This window comes from Mustela putorius, unplaced genomic scaffold, assembly GCF_011764305.1.
Source record: "Mustela putorius furo isolate JIRA1106 unplaced genomic scaffold, ASM1176430v1.1 tig00000905_pilon_pilon_pilon, whole genome shotgun sequence".
Lineage (NCBI taxonomy): Eukaryota > Metazoa > Chordata > Mammalia > Carnivora > Mustelidae > Mustela > Mustela putorius.
The window spans coordinates 301,229-324,688 of record NW_025421511.1 but is presented as its reverse complement, the minus strand read 5'-3'; the positions used below and the strand labels follow the sequence as shown (position 1 = coordinate 324,688).

Here is a 23,460-nt window from a genome sequence, read left to right as displayed (position 1 = left end):
ATGCCCACTTTCTCCATTCATATTCAACACACACTAGAAGCCCTATCCAGAGCAATCAGGTAAGAAAAAACAAAAGGCAATCAGAATTGGAAAGGAACGAGTAAAATTATTTCTATTTGCAGATAACATAATTTTATATACAGAAAATCCTGAGGACTCTACCAAAAAACTGTCAGATCTAGTTAGCAAATTCAGTAAAACTGTACAAAATCATTTAAAAAATCAGTAGTAGAAGGATCGGGGGTGTCTGAGTGTCGCAGAGCTTGCGGGTATTGGAACGGGAAAGCCGGCTGCAGAGACAGAGCCGACAGTGAGCTCACAGCTCGTGTTACCTTGAACCGGGCAGGCTCGGTGAGCTCGGAGCGCGGCCGGAGGTCAGGCAGACGGGAGTAACTGGGCGCTGTTCTCTGAGGACGCACTGAGGAGTGCGGGCCTGGGCTCTCGGCTCCTCCGGCCGGGAGACCAGGAGGCCGCCATTTGTATTCCCGTCCTCCAGAACTCTACGGAAAGCGCTCAGGGAACAAAAGCTCCTGAAAGCAAACCCGAGCGGATTACTCACCCCAGCCCCGGGTAAGGGCGGTGCGATTCCGCCTGGGGCAAAGACACTTGAGAATCACTACACCAGGCCCCTCCCCCAGAAGATCAACAAGAAATCCAGCCGAGACCAAGTTCACCTACCAAGGAGTGCGGTTTCAATACCAAGGAGAGCAGCAGAATTCCAGAGGAGGAGAAAGCCAAGCACGGAACTCATGGCTTTCTCCCTGTGATTTTTTTTAGTCTTGCAGTTAATTTAATTTTTTTCTTTTTCTTTTTTTTTTTTTCTCACCTTCGGGTAAAATCTTTTTTTTTAACTGTTACCTTTTTCTTTTTTTAACGATTTTTTACTAGTTTATCTAATATATATATTTTTTCTTTTTTATATTTTTCTTAGGTGTTTTCTTTTTTTTATTTCTTTTCTTTTCTTTTTTTTTCTTTCTTCCTTTTTGAACCTCTTTTTATCCCCTTTCTCCCCCCTCACGATTTTGGATCTCTTCTAATTTGGTTAAAGCATATATTCCTGGGGTTGTTGCCACCCTTTTAGTATTTTACTTGCCCCTTCATATACACTTATCTGGACAAAATGACAAGACGTAAAAATTCAACACAAAAAAAAGAACAAGAGGCAGTACCGAAGGCTAGGGACCTAATCAATACAGACATTGGTAATATGTCAGATCTAGAGTTCAGAATGACAATTCTCAAGGTTCTAGCCGGGCTCGAAAAAGGCATGGAAGATATTAGAGAAACTCTCTCGAGAGATATAAAAGCCCTTTCTGGAGAAATAAAAGAACTAAAATCTAACCAAGTTGAAATCAAAAAAGCTATTAATAAGGTGCAATCAAAAATGGAGGCTCTCACTGCTAGGATAAATGAGGCAGAAGAAAGAATTAGTGATATAGAAGACCAAATGACAGAGAATAAAGAAGCTGAGCAAAAGAGGGACAAACAGCTACTGGACCACGAGGGGAGAATTCGAGAGATAAGTGACACCATAAGACGAAACAACATTAGAATAATTGGGATTCCAGAAGAAGAAGAAAGAGAGAGGGGAGCAGAAGGTATACTGGGGAGAATTATTGGGGAGAATTTCCCCAATATGGCAAAGGGAACGAGCATCAACATTCAGGAGGTTCAGAGAACGCCCCTCAAAATCAATAAGAATAGGCCCACACCCCGTCACCTAATAGTAAAATTTACAAGTCTCAGTGACAAAGAGAAAATCCTGAAAGCAGCCCGGGAAAAGAAGTCTGTAACATACAATGGTAAGAATATTAGATTGGCAGCTGACTTATCCACAGAGACCTGGCAGGCCAGAAAGAGCTGGCATGATATTTTCAGAGCACTAAATGAGAAAAACATGCAGCCAAGAATACTATATCGAGCTAGGCTATCATTGAAAATAGAAGGAGAGATTAAAAGCTTCCAGGACAAACAAAAACTGAAAGAATTTGCAAATACCAAACCAGCTCTACAGGAAATATTGAAAGGGGTCCTCTAAGCAAAGAGAGAGCCTACAAGTGGTAGATCAGAAAGGAACAGAGACCATATAAAGTAACAGTCACCTTACAGGCAATACAATGGCACTAAATTCATATCTCTCAATAGTTACCCTGAATGTTAATGGGCTAAATGCCCCTGTCAAAAGACACAGGGTATCAGAATGGATAAAAAAACAAAACCCATCTATATGTTGCCTCCAAGAAACTCATTTTAAGCCCGAAGACACCTCCAGATTTGAAGTGAGGGGGTGGAAAAGAATTTACCATGCTAATGGACATCAGAAGAAAGCAGGAGTGGCCATCCTTATATCAGATCAATTAGATTTTAAGCCAAAGACTATAATAAGAGATGAGGAAGGACACTATATCATACTCAAAGGGTCTGTCCAACAAGAAGATTTAACAATTTTAAATATCTATGCCCCCAATGTGGGAGCAGCCAACTATATAAACCAATTAATAACAAAATCAAAGAAACACATCAACAATAATACAATAATAGTAGGGGACTTTAACACTCCCCTCACTGAAATGGACAGATCATCCAAGCAAAAGATCAGCAAGGAAATAAAGGCCTTAAACGACACACTGGACCAGATGGACATCACAGATATATTCAGAACATTTCATCCAAAGCAACAGAATACACATTCTTCTCTAGTGCACATGGAACATTCTCCAGAATAGATCACATCCTCGGTCCTAAATCAGGACTCAACCGGTATCAAAAGATTGGGATTATTCCCTGCATATTTTCAGACTACAATGCTCTAAAGCTAGAACTCAACCACAAAAGGAAGTTTGAAAAGAACCCAAATACATGGAGACTAAACAGCATCCTTCTAAAGAATGAATGGGTCAACCGGGAAATTAAAGAAGAATTGAAAAAAATCATGGAAACAAATGATAATGAAAATACAACGGTTCAAAATCTGTGGGACACAACAAAGGCAGTCCTGAGAGGAAAATATATAGCGGTACAAGCCTTTCGCAAGAAACAAGAAAGGTCTCAGGTACACAACCTAACCCTACACCTAAAGGAGCTGGAGAAAGAACAAGAAAGAAACCCTAAGCCCAGCAGGAGAAGAGAAATCATAAAGATCAGAGCAGAAATCAATGAAATAGAAACCAAAAAAACAATAGAGCAAATCAACGAAACTAGGAGCTGGTTCTTTGAAAGAATTAATAAAATTGATAAACCCCTGGCCTGACTTATCAAAAAGAAAAGAGAAAGGACCCAAATAAATAAAATCATGAATGAAAGAGGAGAGATCACAACTAACACCAAAGAAATACAAACTATTATAAAAACATACTATGAGCAACTCTACGCCAATAAATTTGACAATCTGGAAGAAATGGATGCATTCCTAGAAACATATAAACTACCACAACTGAACCAGGAAGAAATAGAAAGCCTGAACAGACCCATAACCAGTAAGGAGATTGAAACAGTCATTAAAAATCTCCAAACAAACAAAAGCCCAGGGCCAGACGGCTTCCCGGGGGAATTCTACCAAACATTTAAAGAAGAACTAATTCCTATTCTCCTGAAACTGTTCCAAAAAATAGAAATGGAAGGAAAACTTCCAAACTCATTTTATGAGGCCAGCATCACCTTGATCCCAAAACCAGACAAGGATCCCACCAAAAAAGAGAGCTATAGACCAATATCCTTGATGAACACAGATGCGAAAATACTCAACAAAATACTAGCCAATAGGATTCAACAGTACATTAAAAAGATTATTCACCACGACCAAGTGGGATTTATTCCAGGGCTGCAAGGTTGGTTCAACATCCACAAATCAGTCAATGTAATACAACACATCAATAAAAGAAAGAAGAAGAACCATATGATACTCTCAATAGATGCTGAAAAAGCATTTGACAAAGTACTGCATCCCTTCCTGATCAAAACTCTTCAAAGTGTAGGGATAGAGGGCACATACCTCAATATCATCAAAGCCATCTATGAAAAACCCACCGCAAATATCATTCTCAATGGAGAAAAACTGAAAGCTTTTCCGCTAAGGTCAGGAACACGGCAGGGATGTCCATTATCACCACTGCTATTCAACATCGTACTAGAGGTCCTAGCCTCAGCAATCAGACAACAAAAGGAAATTAAAGGCATCCAAATCGGCAAAGAAGAAGTCAAATTATCACTCTTCGCAGATGATATGATACTATATGTGGAAAACCCAAAAGACTCCACTCCCAAACTGCTAGAACTTATACAGGAATTCAGTAAAGTGTCAGGATATAAAATCAATGCACAGAAATCAGTTGCATTTCTCTACACCAACAGCAAGACAGAAGAAAGAGAAATTAAGGAGTCAATCCCATTTACAATTGCATCCAAAACCATAAGATACCTAGGAATAAACCTAACCAAAGAGACACAGAATCTATACTCAGAAAACTATAAAGTACTCATGAAAGAAATTGAGGAAGACACAAAGAAATGGAAAAATGTTCCATGCTCCTGGATTGGAAGAATAAATATTGTGAAAATGTCTATGCTACCTAAAGCAATCTACACATTTAATGCAATTCCTATCAAAGTACCATCCATCTTTTTCAAAGAAATGGAACAAATAATTCTAAAATTTATATGGAACCAGAAAAGACCTCGAATAGCCAAAGGGATATTGAAAAAGAAAGCCAAAGTTGGTGGCATCACAATTCCAGACTTCAAGCTCTATTACAAAGCTGTCATCATCCATCATCAAGACAGCATGGTACTGGCACAAAAACAGACACATAGATCAATGGAACAGAATAGAGAGCCCAGAAATAGACCCTCAACTCTACAGTCAACTAATCTTCGACAAAGCAGGAAAGAATGTCCAATGGAAAAAAGACAGCCTCTTCAATAAATGGTGCTGGGAAAATTGGACAGCCACATGCACAAAAATGAAATTGGACCATTTCCTTACACCACACACAAAAATAGACTCAAAATGGATGAAGGACCTCAATGTGCGAAAGGAATCCATCAAAATCCTTGAGAAGAACACAGGCAGCAACCTCTTCGACCTCTGCCACAGCAACATCTTACTAGGAACAACGCCAAAGGCAAGAGAAGCAAGGGAAAAAATGAACTATTGGGATTTCATCAAGATCAAAAGCTTTTGCACAGCAAAGGAAACAGTTAACAAAATCAAAAGACAACTGACAGAATGGGAGAAGATATTTGCAAACGACATATCAGAAAAAGGACTAGTGTCCAGAATCTATAAATAACTTAGCAAACTCAACACCCAAAGAACCAATAATCCAATCAAGAAATGGGCAGAGGACATGAACAGACATTTCTGCAAAGAAGACATCCAGATGGCCAACAGACACATGAAAAGTGCTCCATATCACTCGGCATCAGGGAAATACAAATCAAAACCACAATGAGATATCACCTCACACCAGTCAGAATGGCTAAAATCAGTAAGTCAGGAAATGACAGATGCTGGCGAGGATGCGGAGAAAGGGGAGCCCTCCTACACTGTTGGTGGGAATGCAAGCTGGTGCAGCCACTCTGGAAAACATCATGGAGGTTCCTCAAAATGTTGAAAATAGAACTGCCCTATGACCCAGCAATTGCACTATTGGGTATTTACCCTAAAGATACAAACGTAGTGATCCAAAGGGGCACGTGCACCCGAATGTTTATAGCAGCAATGTCCACAATAGCCATACTATGGAAAGAACCTAGATGTCCATCAACAGATGAATGGATCAAGAAGATGTGGTATATATACACAATGGAATACTATGCAGCCATCAAAAGAAATGAAATCTTGCCATTTGCAACAACATGGATGGAACTAGAGCGTATCATGCTTAGCGAAATAAGTCAATCGGAGAAAGACAAGTATCATATGATCTCCCTGATATGACAAAGTGGTGATGCAACATGGGGGCTTAAGTGGGTAGGAGAAGAATCAATGAAACCAGATGGGATTGGGAGGGAGACAAACCATAAGTGACTCTTAATTTCACAAAACAAACTGAGGGTTGCTGGGGGGAGGGGTTTTGGGAGAAGGGGGTGGGATTATGGACATTGGAGAGGGTATGTGCTTTGGTGAGTGCTGTGAAGTGTGTAAACCTGGTGATTCACAGACCTGTACCCCTGGGGATAAAAATATATGTTTATAAAAAATAAAAAATTTAAAAAGAAAAAAAAAGAAAAAAAGAAAAAAAAATCAGTAGTATTTCCACGCACCACCAACAAAAATCTGAAAAAGAAAATGATTCTATTTATAATAGCATCAAAACCAAAAAAATAATAAAGTACTTTTAGCAGAAAAGCAGACACATAGACCAATGGAAAAGAATAGAGAGTTCAGAAATAAACTCCTGGAAATACAGTCAACCAGTACATGAGAAGGAAGCCAAGAATTTTCAACTGGGAAATGACAGTCTCTTCAACAAATGGTATGGGGAAAATTGGACAGCTGTATGGAGAACAATGAAATTGAACTCCTATCCTACAGCACTCAAAAATTAACTTAGGATGGACTGGACTTAAAAAAAATAAGAGTAGTTACTGTAAAATTTCTAAAAGAAAACACAAGGGAAAAGCTCCTTGACATTTGCCTTGGCAGTGACTTTTTTGGATATGACACAAAAACAAGCAGCAAAAGTAAAAATCAACAAGCAAGGCCACATTAAACTACAGAGCTCTGCATAGCAAAAGAAATAATCAAGAAAATGAAAAGGCAACTTATGGAATGGGAGAAAATATTTGCAAACCATATATCAGATAAGGGATTAATATGCATATGCATATAAACATATAAAGAACTCACTCAACTCAAAAAAAAAAATAAGCAATCAAATTGAAATGAAAAAATGAGCAGAGAAAGTGAACAGACATTTTTCCAAAGAAGACATATAAATGGCCAGCAACTACCTGAAAAGTTCCGAGCATCATTAATCATCAGGAAATGCAAATCAAAACCACAATGAGAGATTATTTGTGACACCTGTGACAATGTCTGTCATCAAAAAGACAAGAGATAACTAGTGTTGGGAAGATATGGGGAAAAGGGAACCCCTGTGCACTGCTAGCAGGATGCAAAATTGTTTAGCCACTATGGAGAGAGAGTGGAGTTGCTCAGAAGATTAAGAACAGAAAGACCATATGATCCAGCAGTCCCACTTCTGGGAATCTATCCAAAGGAAATTAAAAACAGGAATTTGAAGAGATATATGCACTCCCATGTTTATGGCAGTATTATTCACAGAAGCAACCTAAGTATCCATCAATGGTAAACAAATAAAGAAAATGTGGTATATAAATATACAATGAACTATTATTCAGTCATGAGAAAAAATTAAATCCTACCATTTGCAATAACATGGATAGACTTTGAAGGCATTGTGCCAAGTGAGCTAAGTCAGAGAAAGGCAAATACTATATGATATCACTTACATGTGCAATCTAAAATAGTTGAACCAAAACAAAACACCCAACAACAGACTAAATGGTGGATACCAGGGACTGGAGGCTGGGGAAATTGAGGAGATGTTATTTAAGGGTACAAACTCACATCTAGCAAGTATGTTCTGGAGATCTAATGCAGAGCATAGTGGTTACAGTCAGTAACAATGTATTTTGAACTTCGAAGTTATAAAGAGACTCGATCTTAACTGTTTTCACCACAATCATAACTGTATGACCTGTGAAATAATAACTGTGTGACCTGACAGGCATGTTAACTAACACTATCGTGGTAATCACACTGCCACACATAACAGCATCAAATCACTCACTGTACATCTTCAACCTCGGCATGTTATAGGTCAGTTATTAAAAAGAAATTAAATAATTACATATTAACAACAAACATGAAAATGATCAAAAGTAGCCAAAATAGAAGATATAAAAGTATATAAAATATCCCCCCAAAAGCTGGTATCACATATGAAAGTTTATAAATGAAAAAATAATTTAGACAAATGTATCATTAAGCCATTGATCAGTAGGTAAATTAGCTTTAGAAGATCTGGTTTTAGGTGAACTGATTCTTGGCCAAAGGCATGTTCTTAACTTTTCAATACACTGATTCGATATGGAGGGGCAAGGTGAGAGGTTGGGAAGTGTCCTGAGGCTGTGTGCATACGATCTTTGGACAATAAAGTACTGAAGAAACAGAGTGCTCTTGATCTTTGATCTTTTAACTCTCCTGATCTCACCATCCTTGTCATGTGGGACAGTTAAAGAAAGGATTAGTAATAGATGAGAAAATGTTACTTTTCAGTGTGACCTAAGCCTATTTACCTTCCAGGTACTATTAAGAACATCATACCTGTGGGTCATCTGGGTGCCTCAGTGGGTTAAGCCTCTGCCTTCGGCTCGGGTCATGATCTCAAGGTCCTGGGATCGAGCCCCGCATAGGGCTCTCTGCTCAGCAGGAAGCCTTCTCTCTCTGCCTGCCTCTCTGCCTACTTGTGATCTCTCTGTCAAATAAGTACATAAAGTCTTAAAAAAAATAAATGAAAAAAAATGTCATATGTCGTACACATATGACACTAGTCTCTTTTTTCAGGAATAACTTGAAAATGCAACTTCTTCTTCTATTTTTAAAATAATCCTTAGGCAATTGTCTTAACCTTATTGTGGAAAAGAGTATATTATGGAAGAGCCCCCTTGCAAGTCAGAGTACGTTGGGTAATAAAGACTTTACCTCGCCTGACCGTACTTCTTGGCCTCCTTCAAAAGATGACTGGCCAAGGGCACTGGCCTCTGGGGAATTTGAGATCCCATGGGAAAAGTAAAGGGTTAACCATCTAGTTTCCTGTAATTAGGTTAATTTGTCACCAAATTTAGAGACTCCAGGGTTTGGAAATTCCAATGAAGGTTGTTTTATTTTCTTACTTGTTAAGCTTCACTGACCAAAGGAACCTCAGTTCCCCAGAAGTAAACAAAAGGGCCTGCATTCCACTATCCCCAATCACTCACCTTTGTACTGGGCATTCCACCCTGGGACTCCATTCCCTTCTTTCTGTGCTCTTCCTCTTTATGACTATAATCCCGAAAGGTAAGATGGTGGATAATTGTAGTTTTCTTAGGAGAGAGTGAACAACTGTGGGTTTCTTAGGAGGTCTACTGGGATGCTCAATGATACTGTGCCCATTTTAACTCAGACCCTAATGCTCAGCCTTAGGGAATCAGAAGTCCATCGTGATCCTCTCCCTTAGAACTGATGAGGCCGAAACTGCAAAACCAAAGATTTCCATCAACAGAAAATGAGATCCAAGAGCTCAATGCTTAGAAAGTGAGGCTCAAATAAAGATAGAGGTAGAGAAGCTGTGACATATGACTTAAGGCTTAGCAAACAAATCTTCTCAATCTCCAAAAAGGAACATGCAAATGGCAGCTCTTGGTTCAGGCTTGGCTAGTGAACAGAAGTGATGTAGACTCTGTTGGTGAGGAGTATTTGTGAAGGGCAGAAGTCAGGTCCTTAAGACTGAGCTCCACAAGAAAGGACTGCATTAAGTCCACAAGAGAGGACTGCTCCCTTAAGCAACAGGGAGCAGGGGAATTTGGAAAAAGCATAAACAGTGGGATAAAGCATCAGTGGCAAAAGTTTAAGCATCGGAAAAAATATGAAGAAAGCATTTTAAGAATATGAATTATATATATTTTTAGGACCCATGATTCAGAACTTTGAATATAACAATGTAGACTCAAAGGAAAAGGGGAATGTGGTCATCTTCAGGCTGCTTCAACCAGATCCTCATGAGAACTGATAATTCCTCTCCCTACTGTTAATGACGGGATATTCACATCTCTCGAAATAATGTCTGTGGTCACTGAACACAGATGAGGTCTGGATAACTCTCTTGCTTTGTTGGTTCATCTCAAAGATTCTTTTAAATATAATCAATGATACTCACTTGTTTGATCTTTGCCAAATCTGTGGATATCTTGGGATCTACCTGACATATAGTTGTCTCCAACTGAAGGAGTTTACATAATTCTCATTTGATTCTCAGTTCTGTCACAAGAAGACACAGTTGCAGGGAGACACACTTGTAGTGACATCTAATGTAAAATCATACAATCATCATGCCTTAAAATTGGAAGGTGATTTAATGGCTAAATCTTTAATTTTACAGATAAGAGAATCCAGGTCTACATAAAGAATATGATTTTGCTGAGGTCACACAGGTGTGGCAACAAGGCAGCTAGAACCATCTTTAATCTGGGTCAGTTTTGGTTCCATCAATGTACGGGTGTAGATATGCCCATAAAATGGTAATTCTGATTTCTCTCAGAGTTTTTACCTCAAAATCTCCTAACTAAATACTGAGGAATCTAAGCAGATTCCTATGTTTCCTCTTTTGGAGGATACAATGTCTATGAAACATCTTATTTCACTAACCTTCAAATTCTTTCCTTCACTGTTTGAGGCAACCATGTCAAATGGGCTAAATGTTCTGCCATTCTTTTTGGACTATTAATCCAATCTTTAGATTCTTCTGATCTGTGTTCCTTAAAATCAGATAAACTGCTATCCATTCTGAAAGCACCTGCCACAAGAGAATTATGGCTGCAGAGTTAATGAGAGAATAGGTTTTGCTCATGCTAGCCCTCCACCGTCTGAGCTAAAGTCAGCCTGACATAAATCACTGTCTGCTCCCCCAAGTCATAGCCCACGTTACCAGCTGGGTCTTTTTTTAAAAAAGTTAACAAGGAATAGATCTCCTTGAAGTAGATTTTAGCCAAACCCACTGATCTAGTGGGAAAATGGACACAGCAATGGTTGTCGTAGTAAGAGAAGAACATTGAGAAAAAGGCTGTCCTAAAGCAAAGGCCAGAAACGATTTCCGGTAAAAATAGGAAACCTAGGAACCTAGGAAACCTGGGCCTGACACTTAGAGAAGTTAATACAATAATGACAAGACTCGATACTAACAAATATAATAGTGCATCCAAAGTAATATAGTGGGGGATACTAGACAGTCTAAAACAGACTGAAGCCAAGAGGTTTCCGAAGAAACAGGAGAGAGAATGTGTGTGGGGTAAGAGTACCTTACTGCGTTCAATGGCCACAAAGACTGACTGAGCTCTCCTGCTGTTCTCACACTGGGTCTTTCGCAAACACCTGGAATACGGTGGGAAACAAAGGAAAGACAGACACTGGTCAAATGATTACACAATTAATATATAATTATAAAGTTTAATAAGCACAATGGACAGGAACAGAGTACTACGAGTACCCCTAACATGTAGTCATTGTCTTGTTGGCAATGTCAGAGACTTTCTTGAGGCATGCCTTTTGAGACCCAAACAGAAAGATAAGCGTTAGTTGATGGATCCCTTTTGAGAAGCAGTCATCACTGCTGGCAAAGGAAGATGCCGGTCCAGCTGCTGTTGGAGAAGAGAGCACAGGAACCGCAAGAAGGCCGCCATGCTAGTTGGGCACAAACTAGCACTAGTTCATACTAGAAAATGTGCCAGGGACTTCGTGGAATTATGCCAAGGTAGAAGCTGTAACCAAAGCTAAGTCTGTGGGGGGCGGGGCGGGCATTTTAAGAACAAGGAGGGCAAGACATTCAGACTTGATATATGAGTATGTAAAGTCTATATATAAATTTCTAGTAATAGAAATTACTAGTACCTACTAGGCTTATCTATGGATTCCTGACAGGCTGCAAACTTGACAGGTGCCTTAACACATCTGGCTTCTGTTTCATCATTTCAACTGTCCTGTCCTCAGAGTCTCTCTTGCTGGTTCCACTGCAGAAGGGGTTTGAAATTTACAGAAGCTTCCTTCTTTTCTAACCTTGGGAGAATCATCTTTTGAGGCAAACACATGGAATTAAGCCTGAGAAACCACTAGCAACTGTGTGGAAAAGAGAGAAAATGCATAAAGAACAAATGTTAAGAATTAAGAATTAAAAATTCCCAACTTTTCCATCTTATAATTCTGGTGATCTAATATACCCCATAAATAAATAAATAAATAAATAAATAACCTGTTCCGAGGCACAAAGCGGGTCAAACGAGGAGTTAAGACATACAAGTCAGGCAGCGAAGAAGCCAGGCCTGGTATGTTACGGGAAGCAAGACAGCAGGAGACGCAGGCGGGCTAACAGGAGGTTAGGGGACTAACCCTTATTGACGGACGTGAAGAGAGCGTGTCTCTTATGTGACATCCGCCGGGATCCACAGGGGAAAGGAGGAAGCCTCGTTATGCCTGAAACGTAGTCGCAGGACCCCAAGACTAAAGGGAGCCACCCCCTCGGGGTGCACTCAGCTCCCATGCTTCTCAGTGGCCAAATCAATTAGGAAAACAGCTACATTTAAGGAAAAATGCTTTTCAGCTTTTGAGAGAAATTCTTTCCTGTATCGACAGGTAAGTGGCATTGGACAACACAGAAAGTGTGTTGTTTGCCTGGTCCTGTGATGGAGACTTAGCTAAGGTGGACGCTATAGGATCGGGAAAGGCTCTGTAAGAGGTGCCAGACACGTTCCCTGGGACAGAGATGCCGTCAGCATGGATGGGCGATCGGCACAGACAAGGCTATGGAAGGACGGATCCTTCCTTCCAAATAGTGCCTCTCAGTGAAGGTATCGGCATTTGGGGCAGGACAGGTCACGAAGTAGGAAATCTGGGAACCTCGTGCTTTACCCCCTAAATACCAAAGATGCCCCCCCCCCCCCAGTTCTGGTGGCCACAAGAAATCGAACCAACATTTCACAAAATGCAAATGCCCCGGATGAGGACAACTCTCTCCAAGCTTCTCGAAATCAGCCTGCCCCCTCCAAGATGTCCTGCACTCTTAGCCCTCCTCCCCACAAAAGGTGCCCCTTTTGCTGAAACGCCCGATCTTTTCATACAGGAAACACCATCCCTTCTATCCCAAGGCCATCCTTCCATACATTTACTGCTCTGGGTGCGTGACTGATAATCTGACGGTCACTTAAACTGCTGGTGATTTAATGATGCCAACTCTCTTTCCGTGCAGCAAGGCCTGGTGTTATTTCCGGGCAGAAACAGTGTGTCCTTTTGAAAGGGGTGTCCAAGGACGGAGGCTGCGCCACCACAGACAGTGCCACTGCTGAATGCAATGATGAGAAAAAGTGTTGTACGAAGTGGTGGGTGCTCCTTCCCTACCCAACCCTGGCTCCCAGAGCAAAATATCCTTAGTGGGAACAAGCTGGAAGCCCTCTGAACTCCAGAACACCTGGATACAGTTTGCAGAGCCCTTTTTAACCCGCCTTGAGTGTCTCCCTTGGGAAATAAATGTCCCGAATCCCCACGTACTTGTCCCCAGGGAGTTTCTTCCTGATGCGCATACAAGCCTCGTAAGAGCTACAAGACACAACTACACGACAGAGGAATCTCGGACCGTCAGGGTACTTAGAGAACATTTCTGGAAAATGACAAAGACAGAAACTTTAAATGGGTAAAAACTGAAGGATATGGCAGCAGTAAGTTGTGTCTGACCACCTCAAGGGGATCATCAACCTCCCACACCACCGGACTCTGGACAAACACGAGAGACGTCCCGCAGCGACGGGGATGAAGGTCTCCCAGCCACGTGGTCTGCAGGCCCCGTCCCCGGGGACAAGGCATACGCAGGCCCGAGGCTGGCCACCCCTCCTCGGCAGGCAGCCCCGCGGGAGGGGGGTGGGAGAGCCGTGCCCGGCAAGGAGGCGGTCTGCGCAGGGGAGCTGCATGGCTGAGGAGCCGAGAACCCAGCATGCCCAGTGAGTCCTTTCCGGATTCACCATCAGATAATCCCACCTGCTGGCCGGAACAATTCCCACCGTCATCATTACAATTCTGGATTCATTTCTACTTTATGGCTAAGCAAATTCAAGGGCAAGAGGTCAGGAATGTTACACAACACGAGCTCCACAAAGATGGAAACAATGATCCCACAAACAAAATTCAAGGCTTTTGTTTTTTTTTCCTTTTCTTTTCTTTTTGAAGATTTTATCTGTTTTGTTTATTTGAAGAGAGAGTGAGCGGGAGCGAGAGGGAGAGAGACTCTGAGGCAGACTCGGTGCTGAGCCCAATCCGTCCCACCGTGAGAGCACGACCTGAGCTCAAACGGAGACGGGAAGCTTAACTGACTGAGCCACCCGGGCAGCCCAAGGCTGTTCATCTCTTGACCAGATAAATGTCTTGTGCACAAAAGCTGCCCTCCTGCCCATCTGCATGGCCCAGAACCACACCACAGTCTTCTGACGCCCTGTGTTGATGAGGACAGGGTCTGGAATCAGTCATGTTTAAGTTAAGACTGTAGTTCCCTTGCTTACCAGTCACTTGACTCTGAACCCTTTAACCTTCCTTTGCCTTAAAATTCTTCTTCAAGAAATGAGCGAAATAAACAATTTAACCTCTGGGCTTGTTGTAAGGACTAAATGAGATCAAGTACACAAAGCACTTGGAGCGGGCAAGGTGAGACCTGGGGGAAGTCAGCTGACAGTCGTGTCCCTTTTCTCTTGTCACTGAAACCCTAGAGCGGAAAGAAATCATTGTACTTCACAGTTGTGTTATTTTATGATCAGATGAAGCATAGATTACCAGTTTAAAACAATGCCGCAAAGTATATTTAAGGTTGAAAGACTATATGGGAAACAACTATTTCTTTGATATTTCAGAAGAAACCACTGTGAAAAGTTATAGTTTGTATTATAATTACCATTACCTTCTGATATCCAAAACTGTATCTGTTTAATAAATACATCCAATTACTCCTATGAAAACCAATGTTAAATAAGCAAGTTAGAAAAGAAACTAAAAGAAAGTTTTTATTGATAATAAAGTTGATATTTCAGTAGCATTAGATAATCCTTTCTCATGACATAATAGATTAAAATAAGTAACAGTATCAAGGGGAGGGAGTGACATGACAAAGGAAGCTAGAATTTTATTTTAGTAATGGTGTGGTGGATGGTTAGCATCTCTGAGAAATCATTTCTCCCAGAGCCTTGGCTCTTCTCTGTTCTTCCTGACCTTGAGATCCCATAAAGACATCAAAGCTTCCCTTTGAACTTTGTATCATTACTTAGAATACTGCTAGGCACATACTCAATGATGCAAGGGGTTTCAAATCTTGGTTTCAAATAGGAAACACACAGAGAATGCACCTGGAAGTCTCAGCTGTAGAAAAATGCAATAAGCCACAATCAAAGCCAGTGTGTGTTGTCAACAATGCATTGACTGGAACATTAATGATACTTCCGAGTGTCTCCTCTCTTTCAGTTCAGAAGGACTGACATGAATAGCCTATGCCCTTTGTCAAGGTTACACCTAGCTGGGGCATCAGTTGCAATGTCCGACTGCCCGAGTGAGCAGGCCTGTAACATCGCAGCTGGGTCCCACTTACAGGCCTACACAGGCAGAGTAGGCTGCAACCTCCACTGGTTATTTCAGAGGTGAGATAGTAAACATCTCATTATAATTCAAATGCGTTTTCTGGGAGTGGGTGATAATAATGAAGTCATCCTTCACTAACATGCTCACATAGTTTAAGCTAGTGGTTAGCTACTGCACTATTTCAGAAGTGCTGGAAACAGTATTGAAGACCCATCAGTAAAATATTCAAGAATATCAGTGAATTGGAATCAGGAGGCCTTCTAGACCTTAGGGCAACAATGTCTGTTTGACAATGATGGGAACTCTCTGTTTCTGCCTTGTCCACTGGCCACATGTAGTTACAGAGCACTTGAAATGTGGCCAGTGACTGAGAGAATGACTTATTATTTTATTCTGTTTTATTTTATTTTAATTAATATTAATGTAAATAGCCACACTTGGCTAGTGACTCGTATCACACAGCAGAGCTTTCGAGCCCTGAGCCAGTGCGGTGACCCAGTGATGAAGGACCCGGGCTCTGGAGCAGGAGGAAGTCCGCCGGCACTTAAATCCCAACTCCAGCCCCACCCATTGTGTGACCTGGTGTAGGTTAGGTGACCCTTTTGTTCCTCAGTATCCAATTCTGGAAACAGGAAGACAGCCATAGCTTTTTCTTCATTAACTGTCATGAGGAACACATGCATCTGCATATTAAAATCCCTGAGACAAGTTTTTGCATTTTTCCTGAGGGCAATGCTCTCTCATCCAGGGTTCTCTGGGGGTGGTGAGCTAAGAGAAGGGAAAGGCCATTTGAGACCCTGGGCAAGCAGTTCTAGTTCCTTCCTAGTTTCATCCTAGAAGTCACCTTCCTGTCCCGGAAACCATTACATTAGTTTTCTTATGAGTTCAAAGAGCTCTACTGGAAGATACTGGGACTCACAACTTAGGACCTGGTTTTCTGCAACTAATGTTACACTGGATACATCTGTTCCCATACACTGAGGAAACATTTTAGAATTAAAAGAATCACAAGCCAAATTTGTCAGCTCCCTGGTGAATCATCTGGAGACATGTATCCCTAAGCTGCCTGTGTGACTCATACCTGTTGGGACTTCTAGGAGCTTCCTTGAATCAAGAAGGGAATGGACCAAAGAAAGGATCCTGTGTTGGCCGAAAGGACACAATCCCAAAGGCAGACTCCATCCCATGTGGTAGCAAACTAGAAAATCTCGGCTGAAATGAGCCCTTCTTCTCAGCCTGGCATTCTCCACAGAGAATGGATTGGAAACTCAGTTGAGCTGACCAGATTCCTGTTCTAAAATCTGAGCAGTCTTGGGGAAGTCAAGGGCCTTTAAATCTTCCTTCTTTCACCATGACTCAGTTTTAGGATATTGTTGTCCCAGCTTACCTGTGACTGAGCCCCTCAGAAGATAGAGATTTGGGGGGAACCAAAAAAAAAGACTCAAAAATACTTCAGATGAGGGGTGTCTTTTAGGGGAGTGAAGGCTCCTGTGTATCTCGGTGCTGGTGCTTGGGCATCTGAGATAAAGGGAAAAAGGTGAGTCTGGGAAGGCTGAGTCACTTGCAATCAATGGGAAAGGGATGCTTTGGTCAAGTCAGCTCAAGGCTGAGAGCGAAGCATGACTTTGGGGAAATACTAGAATAACTGGCAATAACAATGCAATGCATTGTTGCCTTTTCTTGCCAGTCCTTATTTTTCACCTGATAAATCCCACACATCCCTTCAGGGATAGTCCAGCTGGCAGCCCATGGCTTAGCCTTCCCCGGGCGTACTTCAATACTTCCTGAAAGCCCGGTCACTCTCTCTCCTTATGCTTCTAAACACACTGCACAGCTCCACTGAGGTATTCACCAACTTCAATTTGGTTCAGAAGTTTCTCAACTTTCAGAGTCGTTAATGTCTCATTATTTCCACAGCACCTTGGACCGAAGGAAATACCTAACATTCTGCTATTAAGAAATTAGCCCCTGGGGCACCTGGGTGGCTCAGTGGGTTAAAGCCTCTGCCTTCAGCTCAGGTCATGATCTCAGGGTCCTGGGATGGAGCCCCGCATCGGGCTCTCTGCTCAGCAGGGAGCCTGCTTCCCTCTCTCTCTCTCTCTGCCTGCCTCTCTGCCGACTTGTGATCTCTGTCAAATAAATACATAAAATCTTAAAAAAAAAAAAGAAAGAAATTAGCCCCAAATTACTTAATAAGCATCTGTGTTCTGACAACATAGTAACCATCTGAAAAAACAATGCACACAAATTGGAAGAAAAAGTAATATTCAAATATAACTTTTAAATAAGCAACCTACTGGGGCACCTGGGTGGCTCAGTCCGTCAAGTGACCTACTCGTGGTTTCAGCTCAGGTCCTGATCCCAGGGTCTTGAGGTCAAGGCTGTCAGGCTGTGCACTCCACGCTCACGCTCGGTCTGCTTGGAGTTTCTTTCTCTCCCTCCGCCACCACCTGCCGCATGCCTGTGCACACTCGTTCTCTCTTACAAATAAAAACATAAATCTTAAAAAAAAAAAAAAAAAGGCAACCTACTGACTAAATGTACGTGTGTGCCCATGGGGCACTGGGCAGCTCCTCAAGTCTGGGACACAGAGGAGACTCTGTCCTCACTTCCTGCTCCCCATCGGTTTCCTGTGTGGCTCTTACTTTTTCACCGCGACACACAGCACAAACCTACTTGGACAAAGTCTCGCGTCACTGACACGACTGTCAGAGGGTCTGATGCTCACACTGCGAAGTGCTTCTTGCAGGGTCTAACGAATACTCAGCTTCTGCCTTTCCCTTGAATATTTATAATATTTTCATGATAACCTTGGAACTGGCTGGGGAATGCAGGGACACCTCGTCCCGGGGTCTGTGAACTACTACTCCAGGTGATTTTTTTAAACATCTACCCTTTGTTCCAGATGATGAGCCGCTTGAGGACAGGGACTATGTCTTATCCACAGCCTGGACATGCAACTTGCCACACGGTGAGTTAATAAGTATTACTGAAACCATGGCTGATATGAGATGAGTGGACACTGGCCGTAATTTTCAGGTTTTACTGCTACAGCAGATGACTCGTGAGAACTTACCTCTTGCATCTCACGAGTGACCCAGAGCAGGCTGTCACTGACTGGGTGCGGAACAAGAAGCCTGAAAACTGACACGTGAGGTCAGTGGTTCAAGCCAGTGGAGGGAGGTTCTCAGTGCCAGTTCTCTGGCCAGAGAGGTGACAACAAGCTCTGGAGACAGGACCTTACAGTTACTTCCTGCCGGGTTTGGCCAGGACGACAAGAGTACTTTCATCAACCCTGTAAGTACTGTGCACTCAGTGGCAGAAAAGATTTCACCAGCAACACCAATGTTCTGTCCAGAGTGTCCCTCTCCTCTGAGCGCTGAGTGGGACATGGCTGGGGTCCCCACCAACTCGTTTCTTGCTAGATGCTGGGAGAGTTCTGGAGAACTATCTTCATGGCTTATCACTTTTAGTCTACTGCTCAACACTAGTCAATGTTTTATTATTTTTTAAAGATTCATTTATTATTATTTATTTTAGAGGAAGAGAGTTTGCGTGGGGGAAGGGGCAGAGGGAGGAGAGAATCTCCACTGACTCCCTACTGAGTGTAGAGCCCAACAAGGGGCTTGATCCCAGGACCCTGAAATCCCAGTCTGAGCCAAAACCAAAAGTCTTATGCTCAACCAACTGAGCCACTCTGGTGCCCCAACACTAATGTTTTAAACACCATTTCCTAAGGTGTTTTCTGAGAAACATTACTGTTGTAGGAGATTTAATAAACATGCCATGATACACAGCTTATGGTTCTACACATCTGACAGCCCCATGACACCAAAATGCTGCCCTTGGGAGAGTCACAGTAAAAATCAGCCTATTACAAAGAAAAGGTCAAACTCTCACTCTTCACAAATGACATGATACTTTATGTGGAAAACCCAAAAGACTCCACCTCCAAAATGCTAGAACTCATACAGGGATTCAGCCCTCTAGCAGGCTGTAATACACAGGAATCAGTTGCATTTCTGTACACTAACAATGAGAAGAAAGAGAAATTAAGGAATCGATCCCATTTACAATGGGATCCAAAAACCATAAGACACCTTGGAGTAAACCTAACTGAAGAGGTAAAGGATCTGTACTCTAAAAATTACAGAAAACTTAAAAAGAAATTGAAGAAGACACAAAGAAATGGAAAAACATTCCATGCTCATGGATGAGAAGAAGAAATATTGTCTATGTTACCCAAAGCAATCTACACTTTAGACATAATCCCTATCAAAACACCATTGACATTTCTCACAGAGCTGGAACAAATAATTCTAAAGTTTACATGGAACCAGAAAAGACCCCAAATAGCCAAAAGAATGTTGAAAAAGAAAACCAAAGCTGGTGGCATCACAATGCCTGACTTCAAGCTATATTTCAAAGCCGCAATCATCAAGACAGCATGGTACTGGCACAAAAACAGACACATAGACCAATGAAACAGAATAGAGAGCCCAGATATGGACCCTCAACGCTATGGTCAACTAATCGTCTACAAAGCAGGAAAGAATGTCCAATGGAACAAAGACAGTTTCTTCAACAAATGGTGTTGGGAAAATTGGACAACAACATGCAGAAGAATGAACCTGGACCATTTCCTTACACCACACATGAAAACAGACTCCAAATGGATGAAAGACCTACTGGTGAGATAGGAATCCATCAAAATCCTAAAGGAGAACATAGGCAGCAACCTCTTAGAGCACAGCCCCAGCAACTTCTTCCAAGACTGTCTCTAAAGGTAAGGTAACGAAAGCAAAAATGAACTATTGGGACTTCATCAAGATAAAAAGCTTCTGCAACACAAAGGAAATAGTCAGCAAAACTAAAGGGCAACCTCCCATTCCTAAAAGGTATGGGAGAATATAGCTGTAAATGACATCAGATAAAGGGCTAGTATCCAGGATCTATAAAGAACTTCTAAAACCAACGACCAAAAAAAACAAAAAACAAAAAAACAAAAAACAAAACAAAACAAAAAAAAAAACACCAAAGAATCCAGTCAAGAAATGGGCAGAAGACAGGAACAGACATTTCTCCAAAGAAGACATCCAGATGGCCAACAGACACATGAAGAAGAGCTCCACATCACTTGGCATCAAGGAAATACAAATTAAAACCACAGTGAGATACCAACTCACACCAGTTCAGAATGGCTAAAATTAACAAGTCAGGAAACAACAAATGTTGGTGAGGGTGCAGAGAAAGGGGAAACCCCTCTTACATTGTTGGTGGGAATGCAAGCTGGTGCAGCCATACACACACACACACACACACAGACATATAACGGAATATTACTCAGTCATCAGAAAGGATGGAATCTTACCATTTACATTTATGTGGATGGAACTGGAGGATACTATGCTGAGTGAAATAAAGCAATCAGAGAATGACAATTATCATATGGTTTCACTCATATGTACGATATAAGAAACAGCCCAGGGGGGACGCCTGGGTGGCTCAGTTGGTTAAGCAGCTGCCTTCGGCTCAGGTCATGATCCCAGCGTCCTGGGATCGAGTCCCACATCGGGCTTCTTGCTCAGCAGGGAGCCTGCTTCTCCCTCTGCCTCTGCCTGCCATTCTGTCTGCCTCCCCCCCCACTGATAAATAAATAAAATCTTAAAAAAAAAAAAAAAAAAGAAGAAGAGGAGACAGCCCAGGAATCATGGGGGAAGGGAGGGGAAACTGAATGGGAAGTAATCAGTGAGGGAGAAAACCATGAGAGACTTTTAACTCTAGGAAACAAACTGAGGGTTACTGGAGGGGAGGTAGGTGAGGGGATGTGGTAACCCGGTGATGGGCATTAAGGAGGGCACGTGATGTGATCCTGGGTGCTGAAATGCAACTGATGAATTACTGAACTCAACATCTGAAACTAATTATATGCTGGCTAACTGAATTTAAGTTTTAAAAAATCAGGCTATTAAAAGATTCAAAGTGAATTAAGTTCAGGATTTCTCAAAGTTGTCGATATATTTTTGTATTTATAATACAGTTGTATGTATAATACAGTTGTATTTATAATACAGTTATTATTATAATAATTATTATTGAATGCTTAATGGGTGCCACATTTGGAATATTGTTTCTGTTAAAGATCAAACAGTAAATATTTTAGGATTTGCCAGCCACATACAGTCTTTGTATAGCTTTGGTTTTTGTTTGCTCATTTGTTTGACTTATAGCCACCTGAAAATGTAAAAAAAAAAATTCTTAAAGCTCCCAGGTTTAAAATGGATTTTTAAAAATCTAGCAGAAAAAATAACAATTTTCTACTTACATAGGACTTTCTTACATTCTTGTGGGAGAGAAAGATGATTAATGACCAACTTAGCTTTTAAGATAAATATAAGTACTACTTTATGCGTGTGTACAAATGTTCACATATTTGTATGTAAGTATACGTATATGTGTATATACACACATACACATGTACATAGGGGTGTGACTTCACAGAACCTGCAGGGAAGGGGTTCCAAGAAGGGGCCACGAGGGAGAACGTACTCCTAGAATTTGCTGGCATCTCTGGTGTTCTTGTTTGTGGCAGCATTAGCCCATCTCTGCCTTCCTGTTACGGGGTGGGCGTGTGTGTGTGTGTGTGTCCAAACGTCCTCTCTCTATCCAGTCACACTGGAGGAGGGTACCGCCCTACCCCAGTGTGACTGCTTGTTAGCTAAGTCCAGCAGCAGAGACCCTATTTCTAAATCAAATCACCTTCCGAAGTACTGGGGGTAAGCACCCGCACATATGGATTTCGGAAAGATGCTATTCAACCAGTTACACCGCTTCTGCATGTAATATGATTTGGGAACAGCTGGTTTGTATATATTTAATAAAGCCAATGCATGGCAAATGTAGGATTAAAAATGTCCGCTATGGTATTATAATTTATATATAACTATAAAATATATCTAGATATTGATGTCCTATTTTCTTTGTTAATCAAGGATATTGATAAGTTGAGTTTTGGCATTTTGACTGAATGCCCAATCTTTTTTCGTTTAAGTCAAGTTTGATTGAATTCAGTTACACTGACATTTTCTGACATAACAAACTATCAGATACTAACATTTCAATAATAAATGATCTAGAACATTCTGGGATTGTTTTTCTCATGAGTGTAAATGCTTTGTTAAAACCGTGACCATGCATAATTGTGAAGATACTCCTGATACCTGAGGAACTTCACATCTATCATGCTGAGTACTAGTTCTGTGCTGGGGTGACTAGAGATACATGTCAAAGGTTGAAAAGACAAGTTGGCTCTTAGACCCATCTCTAGAAATGGCATTTTGAAATGAATACTTCATTTCTACCCAGTTTTTATCATCCCTTTCTTTCCCTTCAAATCAAATGCACTCAAAACAAAATAAGGATTCAATAAAGAACAAATCTGGCTAATGTAGGCCCTCTTCGATTTGAATAATTCAAATCAATCTGTTCTTTTGAATTTAATTAAAACTCTGTCATTTTACTAACTTTTCAAGAAAAATCTAAAATTTTAAAAAACCTTGTAAATATGACACCATTGCCACAGAAGATAGTGTATTCGCTAAAATTCTTATGCTTATGACACTCAGAGTTGACACACAGTCTGAGAAATTGTATCAGAGGCAGAACAGGGGAGATCAGACTATGGGATTGAAGCAGCCCGTTTGCGCAGCTGAGCTCAGCAAAGCGGACTGCTCCTTATTCCTGCGGGCTCCGTGGAACTCAAGATGGTCACAGCACCTGCACTCGAGAAGGAACAAAGACATTGTGTGGCTATGACACTTTTCCCACTCTCAACAATTTTGAGTTTCCAAGACAGCTAAAAGTTGTGGCTGCTTTCACAGGAGGCACAGCATTACAGAAAAGAATCAGAAATCTATCATAATATTGAAAATACAGGAGCCAGCGGCATGCTAATGCAACTGGAAAAGTGAAGCAGAAGACTGATGAAGACAGTTCCAGTTTCCTTTTCCCAGAAAACTAACATTTAAGGTGATTCCAAACTGACCATTCAAAGTAAAATAATGAAAATAAATTAG

At 41.4% G+C, this 23,460-nt stretch overlaps 1 protein-coding gene across 1 annotated transcript; it reads left to right on the top strand.

The window, feature by feature from the left end:
• Positions 1-13,204, top strand: LOC123393614 (beta-defensin 130B-like). The gene is made up of 3 exons (XM_045086156.1): positions 1-59; positions 8,931-9,085; positions 13,023-13,204. The coding sequence occupies exons 1-3, from the start codon at positions 1-3 to the stop codon at positions 13,202-13,204; spliced, it is 396 nt and encodes a 131-aa protein (XP_044942091.1).
• The last annotated feature ends 10,256 nt before the right edge of the window (positions 13,205-23,460 follow it).

Excerpts from the sequence above, each read along its gene's own strand:
- LOC123393614 (XM_045086156.1), top strand. The coding sequence starts at position 1 with ATGCCCACTTTCTCCATTCATATTCAACACACACTAGAAGCCCTATCC. Across the intron at positions 60-8,930 it reads GCCCTATCCAGAGCAATCAG|CTTCACTGACCAAAGGAACC; the intron begins GTAAGAAAAAAC and ends TTACTTGTTAAG. Across the intron at positions 9,086-13,022 it reads TATGACTATAATCCCGAAAG|CAAGGCCTGGTGTTATTTCC; the intron begins GTAAGATGGTGG and ends CTTTCCGTGCAG.